The sequence below is a fragment of the Martes martes genome, assembly GCF_963455335.1.
Source record: "Martes martes genome assembly, chromosome: 8".
Classification (NCBI taxonomy): Eukaryota; Metazoa; Chordata; class Mammalia; order Carnivora; family Mustelidae; genus Martes; species Martes martes.
The window spans coordinates 78,463,298-78,473,929 of NC_137895.1; the positions used below are offsets into that span (position 1 = coordinate 78,463,298).

At 38.3% G+C, this 10,632-nt stretch overlaps 1 protein-coding gene across 2 annotated transcripts in view; it reads left to right on the forward strand.

Annotated features, from left to right (window-relative positions):
- The window catches only part of PPHLN1 (periphilin 1), a 160,075-nt gene that overhangs the window by 64,816 nt on the left and 84,627 nt on the right, over positions 1–10,632 (forward strand). For both annotated transcript variants that reach the window (XM_080810719.1, XM_080810720.1), the window contains one exon: positions 1,464–1,543. In XM_080810719.1, coding sequence (XP_080666845.1) covers positions 1,464–1,543 — 80 coding nt within the window. The remainder of the gene's footprint in view (positions 1–1,463; positions 1,544–10,632) is intronic.

Below are 10,632 nucleotides of genomic sequence, written 5' to 3' on the forward strand. Positions count from 1 at the left end.
TGTAGTATTGCTTGGTATCTTACTTTTGATTTTTAAGGTCTACCAAGAACTTTTAAACTTACTTACTGTGAAAGCTTCTTAATGCTGCAAGTTCAAAGACTTGAAGGTTATGTCTTTTTATGAGACTGTTGGAGTTTCAGAGGTAGAGTACTGTGCCCAGAGCAACCTTGGCACTATTGATGATTGAGGTTAGATAATTCTTTGTTTTGGGAAGCTGTCATGTGCATTTATAGGGGGTTTGAGTAACATCCCTAGCCTCCCCTTACTGTGTGCCAGTGGTGCTCTCCCACTTGGTGATAATGAAAAGTACCTTCATGCGTTGCCTGATCTTCCTGAAGAGGTGAGGGGAGCATCTGTAGAAAGGCTTTCCAGGTCTGCAGGCCATTTGATAGAGCTGATAATCACTATTGCCCTGTGTGGTCAGAAGCCTTGAGGCTCTAGGCTCCTGCTAACAATCTTGACCACAGCAGGAAGAGCTTCAGAGGCTTTTTGACAGAAGCTGGCTTTGCTTCAGTTTCAAGGTTGTTTTATGTCTGCTTTTGCCCTTGACTGCTTTCTTGGCCATAACCCACTGGCTAGTGTTGACCAGCTTCTATGTCAATCCAAACTTGGTGCCACCTTCTCCTTTTTCTCTGTAATTTAGTCATTTTTTTAAAGGAATTAAGAGTAGAGGATTTATATTTGACACATACAGATAATTTAATGAAATGTTTTTCTATCAGTAACAACTCACAGTTATTTTTATGATTATATTTAACTAAAACAATTTTCTGTGTTGAACTGACTAAAGTAATATTTAAATCTAATCTTTGGCTTAAGTTTCTGTAACAGTGGTATGCATATAGCACTGCATTAGTGTCTGTAGTGACTAAAGATAAGGGTTAATGACTATCTCACACAGACTTACTTTTAACCATTTAACAAATATTTGGGTACTTACTCATACCAGGCATTAGGTTAACACTCTAATTATAGTTTTCTAGTTTTTATTTTTATTTTTTAGACTAAATATTTCAGGAATATCTGCTAGATTTCCTACATGCCCCTTGCTTTGAGCTATCGTTTAATTAGCTAGTTTTCTGTGTGGTATTTATATAATAACTACTTTTGAAAATTTATTGTGATCAATCAAAAGTTAGCTTTTAGGAAGGAGGATGCAGCATTTATGATTTTAGTCTTTTCCCGTTCTTGAGGTCTCAGTGGTTCTGTGTTTGGTAACTGTCATTAATGTGGCCTAGATTGGCACATACGATGCCCATTGGTTCTAGGTTATTTGGAATTTTTTATGGTACCTTGCCTCTGAGAGACATAGGTAGATTTAGATACTAAAGGATTTAATTTAATGATGAAGACTTCAGTACTAAAATAAGTGTATGACATCCTCCTCATTTATTTAATTGCAGAATCCCTCTAAACTGAAAACAAATGAGCTAGAAAATTGCATTTTATATTTTCTTGTATAGGTAAAGAGAGACCTGTTCAGTCTTTGAAAACATCAAGAGACACTTCACCCTCAAGTTCTTCAGCAGTTCCTTCATCAAAGGTTTGTTATATCTTTAAAATCAATTTAAAGAGGAATCGCAAAGTAAAGGAGATGCACCGTGAGGTACAGATAATGTTATTCTTTACTGTCAAACCAAATGAGGGTAACTTGCTTCATTTAAAAAGTTAAATCATGGGGTGCCTGGGTGGCTCAGTCAGTAAAGCATCTGACTCTTGGTTTTGGCTTAGGTCATGATCTCATAGGTCGAGGGATTGAGCTCCGAATAGGGCTCTGTGCTCAGCAGGGAGTCTGGTTGAAGATTCTCTCCTTGCCCCTCCCCAACTCATGCTCTTGTTCTCTCTCTCTTTCTTTCTCAAATGAATAAATCTTTAAAGAAAACAAAACTGCGGGAGGAGTCCAAGATGGTGGAAGAGTAGGAGACCTTAGTTTTGTCAGGTCCCAGGAATTCAGCTACATAGCTATCAAATCATTCTGAACTCCTGCAAGGTCAACCAGAGATCTAAGAAAAGAATAGCTACAACTCTATGAATAGAAAAGTGACCACTTTCTGCAAGGTAGGAGGTGCAGAGAAGTGACTCCGAGGTGATGTTTGGGAAGATAAACCACGGCAGGGAGGAAGTTCCATAAGCTGGCATTGGAAAGTGATAGAGCAGTGGACGTCAAAATCAGAACTTTTAGAAGTCTGCTCCAGTGAGAGATGTCCCTGCCTGAAAAACACTCAGGTAGTGAAGCAGTTCAAGGTCCTAGGTGGAACATTGTGGTTTCAGGATCCCCGGGGTCATAATAAGACAGAGGGTAACTGAGTGTGGCAGAGCCCCCAGGCATCGGAGTGAGGAAGCTAGCTACAATCTGCCAACCCAGGAGTGGGCTTTCAGGTTGGAGTTGCCATAAACTGTGAACTGTGGCACAGTCAGGTGACTGCTCTCTGAACAGGGGCCCAGCAAGTGGCAGAACCGGCGAGAAACTCCTTCCTCCCCTGAGAGGAGTGGCTCAGGCGCACACTGCAGGAGTCTTCAGGGTTTGGAACTTAAAACTGTGTTGCGTGCCTGAGAAATGGGGTTGCGTGCCTGCTAGGTCACAGTCTGGGTGAGCACAGAGTCCAGGGAGACAGGAGTGATTGATTGCTTTTCCCTGAAGGCTCACTGAGGAGTGGGGCCCCAAGCTTTTGGCCCCGGGGCTGGAAATTGGGGGGCTGCCATTTTCATTCTCATCCTCTAAAGCTACACATAAAGCGTTCAGGGAACAAAAGCCAGGTTGGGCAATCCAGAGCTGCTTACTTAGTCTGCCCCCTGGCAAGAGTGGTGCAGTTCCACTCCGGGCAAAGACACCTGAGAATCAGGGCAAAAGGCCCCACCCCAGAAGATCAGCAGGAACATGCCACTAAGACCAAATTTACTGAACTTGCAAAACTGCAAAACTCCAGCACTAGGGGAAAATAGTATATAGAATTAATGTTTTTTTTCCACATGGTTCCTTAGTCTTTTAATTTATATATTTTTTTCCTCTTTCCTTTTTCAGTCAATTTCCTATTTTATCAACTTTTAAAAAAATAATCTTTTTTAATTTTCATTTTTACAGTTACATTCTATCATTTTCTTTAATTTTATTTTTGTATATACATAAGTTTTTTTTCTTTACGGTTTTGGAATGCAGTTTCTTCTAACAGACGAAAATACATGCAGAACCTAGTGTATTGCTCTGTTCTTCTCACTTGTCTGATCATATTCTCTCCTTTCTCTCTTTTTTCTTTTTTTTTGCTAAAATCTTCTAAAATTTTCATCTTTACAATAAAATTCTATCCTTTCAATGTATTATATATGTTTTTCTTTACAATTTTGGTTTAGTGCATATTTGCACCCTTTTTTACACTTTTTTTTTACAACATATTTGTGTTTTTGCACTTTTTTTTAACAACATATTTGTTGTACTTTCTTCTCTGTTCTGTTCACCTATCTGTTTATATTCCTCCTTTTTTCTTTTTTTGTTTTTTGTCTTTTAATTTTAATTTGTACAGTTACATTCTATTCTTTCATTGTATTTAATTTTACTTTTGTATGTAGGTAAGTTTTTCTTCTGTTACAATTTTGAGATCTAGTCTGTCTTTTTCTTTCTTTCTTAAGTATTTATTTATTTGAGAGAGAGAGAGAGAGCACAGAGAAGGGGAAGCAAGCTCCCTGCTCAGGGCTTGATTCCAGGACCCAGGGATTGCGACCTGAGCCAAAGGCAGCGGCTTAACCAACTGAGCCACCCAGGACCCCCAAGGGATCTAGTTTTCTAAGAAGCAAGCAAAAATACACACAGGATCCAGTATATTGCTCTGTTCTGTTCACCTATCTGATTATCTCTCTCTCTCTTTTTTTCCCCCCCAGTTTTGGGTCTCTTCTGATTTGTTTAGTATATTTCTCTGGGGCTGTTGTTGCCATTTTAGTATTTTGTTCTCTTGTTCATCTATTCTTCTCTGGCAAGAATGATAAGACCAAAAACTCACCTCAAAAAAGAGAACAAGAGGCAGTACTGAAATTCTAGTGACCTAAACAGTGTGGATATAAATATAAGTAAGATGTCAGAACTAGAGTTCAGAATAATAACTATAAAAAGATACTAGCTGGGCTTGAGTAGAGCATAGAGAACACTAGAGACTCCCTTTCTAGAGAAATAAAAGACCTAAAATCTAATCAGGTTGCACTAAAAAAGCTTATTAATGAGATGCAATAAAAAGTGGAGGCTCTAACTGCTAGGATAAATGAGACAGAAGAGAGAATTAGTGATATAGAAGACAAAATGATGGAGAATAAGGAAGCTGAGAAAAATAACTGAGATAAACAACTACTGGATCATGAGGGAAGAATTTGAGAGATAAGTGGTACCATAAAGCAAAATAATATTAGAATAATTGGGATCCCAGAAGAGGAGGAAAGAGAGAGACAGGGGCAGAGGTATATTGGTACATATTGTAGTGGAGAAGTTCCCTAATCTGGGGAAGGAAACAGGCATTCAAGTCCAGGAGGCACAGAGGACTCGCCTCAAAAATCAATAAAAGTAGATTAACACATCAACATATAGTAGTGAAACTTGCATAGCTATGAGTCCAAGAGATAATCCTGGAAGCAGATCGGGGCAAGACATCTGTAACCTACAAGGGTGGAAACATTACTCTGGCAGAAGACATATCCACAGAGACTTGGCAGGCCAGAAAATACTGGCATGATATATTCAGGGTGCTAAATGAGAAAAATATCCACCCAAGAGTGCTTTATCCAGCTCGGACGTCATTCAGAACAGAAGGAGAAATAAAAAGCTTCAGGAAAAACAGAAACTAAAAGAATTTCTAATCACCAAACCAGCCCTGCAGGAAATATTAAGAGATCCTTTAAGCGAAAAGAGAGCTCAAAAGTAACAGAGACCAGAAAGGAATAGAGACAGTTTACAGAAACAGTGACTTTAATGGTAATACAATGGTACTAAATTCAAACCTTTCAATAGTTACTGAGTGTAAGTGGGTTAATGCCCCTATCAAAAGACACAGAGTATGGAGATTAGATAAAAAAGCAAGACCCATCGATAATACTTTCTGTAGAAGACTCATTTTAGACCCAAATATACCTCCAGATTGAATGTGAGGGGGTGGAAAACCACTTATGCTAATGGACACGAAAAGAAAGCTAGGGTTGCAATCCTTATGTCAGACAAATTAGATTTTAAACCAAAGACTATAATAAGAGATGAGGAAGGAGACTGTATCATAATTAAAGGGTCTATCCAACAAGATCTAACAGTTGTAAGTATTTATGCTCCTAACATGGGAGTAACCATTTATATAAAACAGTTAATAACAAAATTAAAGAAACACATCAACAATAATACAATAATAGTATGGGACTTAAAAATCCCACTCACAGCAATAGACAGATCATCTAAGCAGAAGATCAACAAGGAAACAAAGACTTTGAATGGCACACTGGACCAGATGGACTTCACAAATATATTCAGAACATTCCATCCCAAAGCAGCAGAATACACATTCTTCTTGAGTGCACATGGAACATTCTCCATAGATCACATCTTGGGTCACAAACCAGGTCTCAACTAGTACCAAAATCTTGGGATCATTCCCTGCATATTTTTGGACCACAGTGCTTTGAAACTTGAACTCAACCACAAGAGGAAATTTGGAAAGAAGTCAAATACATGGAGACTAAAGAACATCCTACTAAAGAATGAGTGGGTCCACCAGGAAATTAAGGACTTAAATTCATGGAAATAAATGAAAATGAAAACACAATTATTCAAAACCTTTGGAATGCAGCAAAGGCAGTCCTAAGAGGGAAGCATATACCAATACAAGCCTTTCTCAAGAAACAATATAGGGCTCAAATATACAACCTAATCTTACTCTTAAAGGAACCGGAGAAAGAACAGCAAATAAAGCCTAAACCCAGCAGGAGAAGAGAAATAGTAAACTTCAGAGCAGAAATCAATGAAATAGAAACAAAAAGAATAGTAGAACAGATCAATGAAATTAGGAGCTGGTTCTTTGAAAGAATTGATAAGATTGATGAACCCCTGGCCAGCCATATCAAAAAGAAAAGAGAAAGGACCCAAATAAATATGAATGAAGGAGGAGAGATCACAAGCGACACCAAGGAAACACTATTTTAAAAGCATACTGTGAGCAAGTTTATATCAGCAAATTAGGCAATCTGGAAGAAATGGGTGCATTCTTGGAGATATATAAGCCATCAAAACAGAAACAGAAAGAAATAGAAGACAAAACCTGAAGAGACCCATAACCAGTAAGGAAATTGAATCAGTAAACAGAAATCTCCCAACAAACAAGAGTCCAGGGCCAGATGGCTTCCCAGGAGAATTCTACCAGTCATTTAAAAAAGAATTAATACCTATTCTTCTGAAGCAATTTCAAAAAATAGAAATGGAAGGCAAACTTTCACACTCCTTCCATGAGGCAGGCCAGCATTACCTTGGTCCCAAAACCAGACCAAGACCCCACCCAAAAGAATTACAGACCAATATCCCTGATGAGCATGGATGTAAAAGTTCTCACCAAGACACTAGCCAGTAGGATCCAACAGTATATTAAAAGGATTATTCACTACACCATGTGGGGTTTTTCCCCCTGGGCTACAAGGGTGGTTCAACATCTGCATATCAATCAGTGTGATACATTGCATAAATAAAAGAAAGGACAAGAACCATATGATCCTTTCAGTATATGCAGAAAAAGCATTTGACAAAGTACAGCTTCCTTTCTTTTTTTTTTTTTTAAGATGTTATTTATTTATTTATTTGACAGGCAAAGATCACAAGTAGGCAGAGAGGCAGGCAGAGAGAGAGAGAGAGAGTGAATTAGGCTCCCCGCTGAGCAGAGAACCTGATGCGGGACTCGATCCCAGGACCCTGAGATCATGACCTGAGCTGAAGGCAGCGGCTTAACCCACTGAGCCACCCAGGTGCCCCAGCTTCCTTTCTTGATTAAAACTCTTCACAAGGTAGGGATAGAGAGAACACAACTCAATATCATAAAAGCCATATACGAAAAGTCCACAGGGAGTATCATTCTCAATGGGGAAAAACTGAGAGCTTTTCCCCTAAGGTCAGAAACATGGCAGGGATGTCCACTATTATCACTGCTACTCAGCATAGTACTAGAAGTCTTAGCCTCAGCAATCAGACACAAACAGAAATAAAAGACATCTGAATCAGCAAAGAAGAAGTCAAACTCCCACTCTTTGCAGGTTACATGATACTCTGTATGGAAAACCCAAAAGACTCCATCAAAAAATTGCTAGAACTCATTTAGGAATTCAGCAAAGTGGCAAGCTATAAAATCAAAGCAAAGAAATCAGTTGCATTTCTATACAATAACAATGAGACAGAAGAAAGAGAAATTAAGGAGTCAATCCCATTTACAATTGTACCAAAAACTGTAAGGTACCTAAGAATAAACCTAACCACAGAGGCAAAGGATCTGTACTCAGAAAATTATGGAATACTCATCAAAGAAATTGAGGAAGACACAAAGAAATGGAAAAATCTTCCATGCTTATGGATTTGAAGAACAAATACTGTTAAAATGTTTTTGCTACATAGAGCAACTTACACATGCAATACAATCCCTATCAAAATACCATCAGCTTTTTTCACAGAACTGGAACAAATAATCCTAAAATTTGTATGGAACTAGAAAAAACCCCAATTAGCCCGAAAATATTGAAAAAACCAAAGCTGGTGGCATCACAATTCAAGACGTCAAGCTGTATTACACAGCCGTAATCATCAAGACAGTATGGTACTGGCATAAAAACAGACACATAGATCGATGGAACAAAATAGCCCAGAAATGGACCTTCATTTCTATGGTTAACTAATCTTTGACAAAGCAGGGAAGAATAGCCAATGGAGAAAAAACATAGTCTTTTCAACAAATGGTGTTAGGAAAATTGGACAGCCACTTGCATGAAAAATGAAACTGGACTATTTTCTTATACCATACACAAAATAGACTCAAAATGGACGAAAGACCTAAATGTGATACAGGAATCCATCCAAATCCTAGAGGAGAACACAGGCAGCAATCTCTGTGACGTCAGCTGCAGCAACTTCTTGGTAGATATATCTCCAAAGGCAAGGGAAAGAAAGGCAAAAATGAACTATTGTGACTTCATCAAGATAAAAAGCTTTTGTACAGCAAAGGAAACAGTTGACAAAACCAAAAGACAGCCGGCAGAATGCAGAATGATCTTTGCCAATGTCTTATCAGTTAAAGGGCTAGTATCCAAAATCTATAAAGAACTTATCAAACTCAACACCCAAAGAACAAATAATTCAATCAGGAGATTGGCAGAATACACAAACAGACATTTCTCCAAAGAAGACATACAAACAGCCAACAGTCACATGAAAAACTGCTCAACATCACTCATCATCAGGAAAATGCAAATCAAAACCACAATGAGTAAGATGCCTAAGATACCTAAGAATCTCACCTCACACCGGTAAGGATGGCTAAAATTTTTTAAAAAAATATTTTATTTATTTGACAGATCACAAGTAGGCAGAGAGGCAGGCAGAAAGGGAGGGGGAGAGAGCCTGATGTGGGGCTCGATCCCAGGACCCTGAGATCATGAGCTGAAGGCAGAGGCTTAACCCCCTGAGCCACCCAGGAACCCCAGGGTGGCTAAAATTAACAAGATAGGAAACTATAGGTGTTGGTGAGGCTATGGAGAAAGGGGAACCCTCTTGGAAAACAGTATGGAGGTTCCTCAAAAAGTTGAAAACAAAGCTACCCTATGATGCAGCAGTCATATTACTAGGTATGTAACCCAGTGATACAAATGTATCAATCCAAAGGGACACATGCACCCCAATGTTTACAGCAGCAATTTCCACAACAGCCAAACTATGGAAAGAGCCCGGAAGTCCATCTACAGATTAAATGGATAAAGAAGATGTGGTATGTGTATGTACGTGTGTGTGTGTGTGTGTGTGTGTGTGTGTGTGTGTGTATAAGATGAAATACTACTCAGAAATCAAAAAATTGAAATCTTGCCATTTGTAATGTCTTGGATGGAACTAGAAGGTATTATGATAAGCGAAATAAGTCAATCAGAGAAAGACAATTATATGATCTCATTGATATGTGGAATTTAATAAACAAGGCAGAGGATCATAGGGGAAGAGAGGAAAAAATAAAACAATATGAAATCAGAGAGGGGGAAAAACACAAACTCTTAATCATAGGACGCAAACTGAGGGTTTCTGGAGGGAAGGAGGGTGGGGGGATGGGATAACCAGTGGTTGGATATTAAGGAGGCCTTGTGATGTAATGAGCACTGGGTATTATATAAGACTGTTGAGTTACTGACCTCTACATCTGAAGCTAATAGTACATTATATGTTAATTGAACTTAAAGTACAAAAATGACCAAAAAAATAAAATAGTAATAAAAAGAAAAAAGTACCGTTTACCCTTGAACAACATAGGGGTTGGGAGTACTGACCTCCCGTGCAGTCAAAAATTCATACATAAATTTTTACTCCCCTTAACTACTTATAGCCTGCTGTCAACTGGAATCCTGAGTGATTATATCAATTAACATATTTTGTATGCTATATATATTATACACTATATTCTTATAGTAAAGTTAGCTAGGAAACAGAAAATGTTACAAAAATCAAGAGAGGGGCACTTGGGTGGTTAAGTAGGTTAAGCATCTGCCTTCAGCTCAGGTAATGTTCCCAGGGTTCTGGGATTGAGGCCCACATCCAGCTCCCTGCCAGTGGGGAGCCTGCTCCCTCTCCCTTTGCTGCTTTCCCTGCTTATGCTCTCCCTTTTCCCTCTCTCTCTCAAATAAATAAATAAAATAAAATCTTAAAAGTTGTAAGAGAAAATCTTAAAAGTTGTAAATAAAATAAAATCTTAAAATCTTAAAAGTTGTAAGAGAAATGCATTTATAGTAATGAACAGTAAAAAATCCACATATAAGTGGACCTACAGAGTTCAAACCTGTGTTGTTCATGGGTCCACTGTAGAGATACAGGAAAATAAAATAAAATAATAAAAAAAACCCAAAACTTGAATCTTAAGTAACCACAACTTGAAAGTAGCTACCAGAAAAATGAACAGTTTTCTCATATTATTTTCTCCACAGGGTATGCTAAAATAGTATTTAACTTCAGTCATTGCTCATTTTGACGTAACAGGGTTGGAATGAATATTCACATGGGGCATATTTGATAGACTGTGCTTTTATTTTGGGAGGGGTGTGTATAGTCAGAGACCCAATATTTATTGTATAACTACCTGATTCTAGTTACTATATTAAGTATTTTTTTTCTCTTATTCATACAGAAATCCTCTAGTATAATTAGGTATATATATCTCCATTTTATAGAAAATGTTCAGGGTGCCTGGGTGGCTCAGTGGGTTAGGCCTCTGCCTTCGGCGCAGGTCATGATCTCTGGGTCCTGGGATCGAGCCATCAGGCTCTCTGCTCAGCAGGGAGCCTACTTTCCCCTCTCTCTGCCTGCCTCTCTGCCCTACTTGTGATCTCTCTCTCTTTGTTAAATAAATAAATAAAATCTTTTTTAAAATTTAATTTTATTTTTTT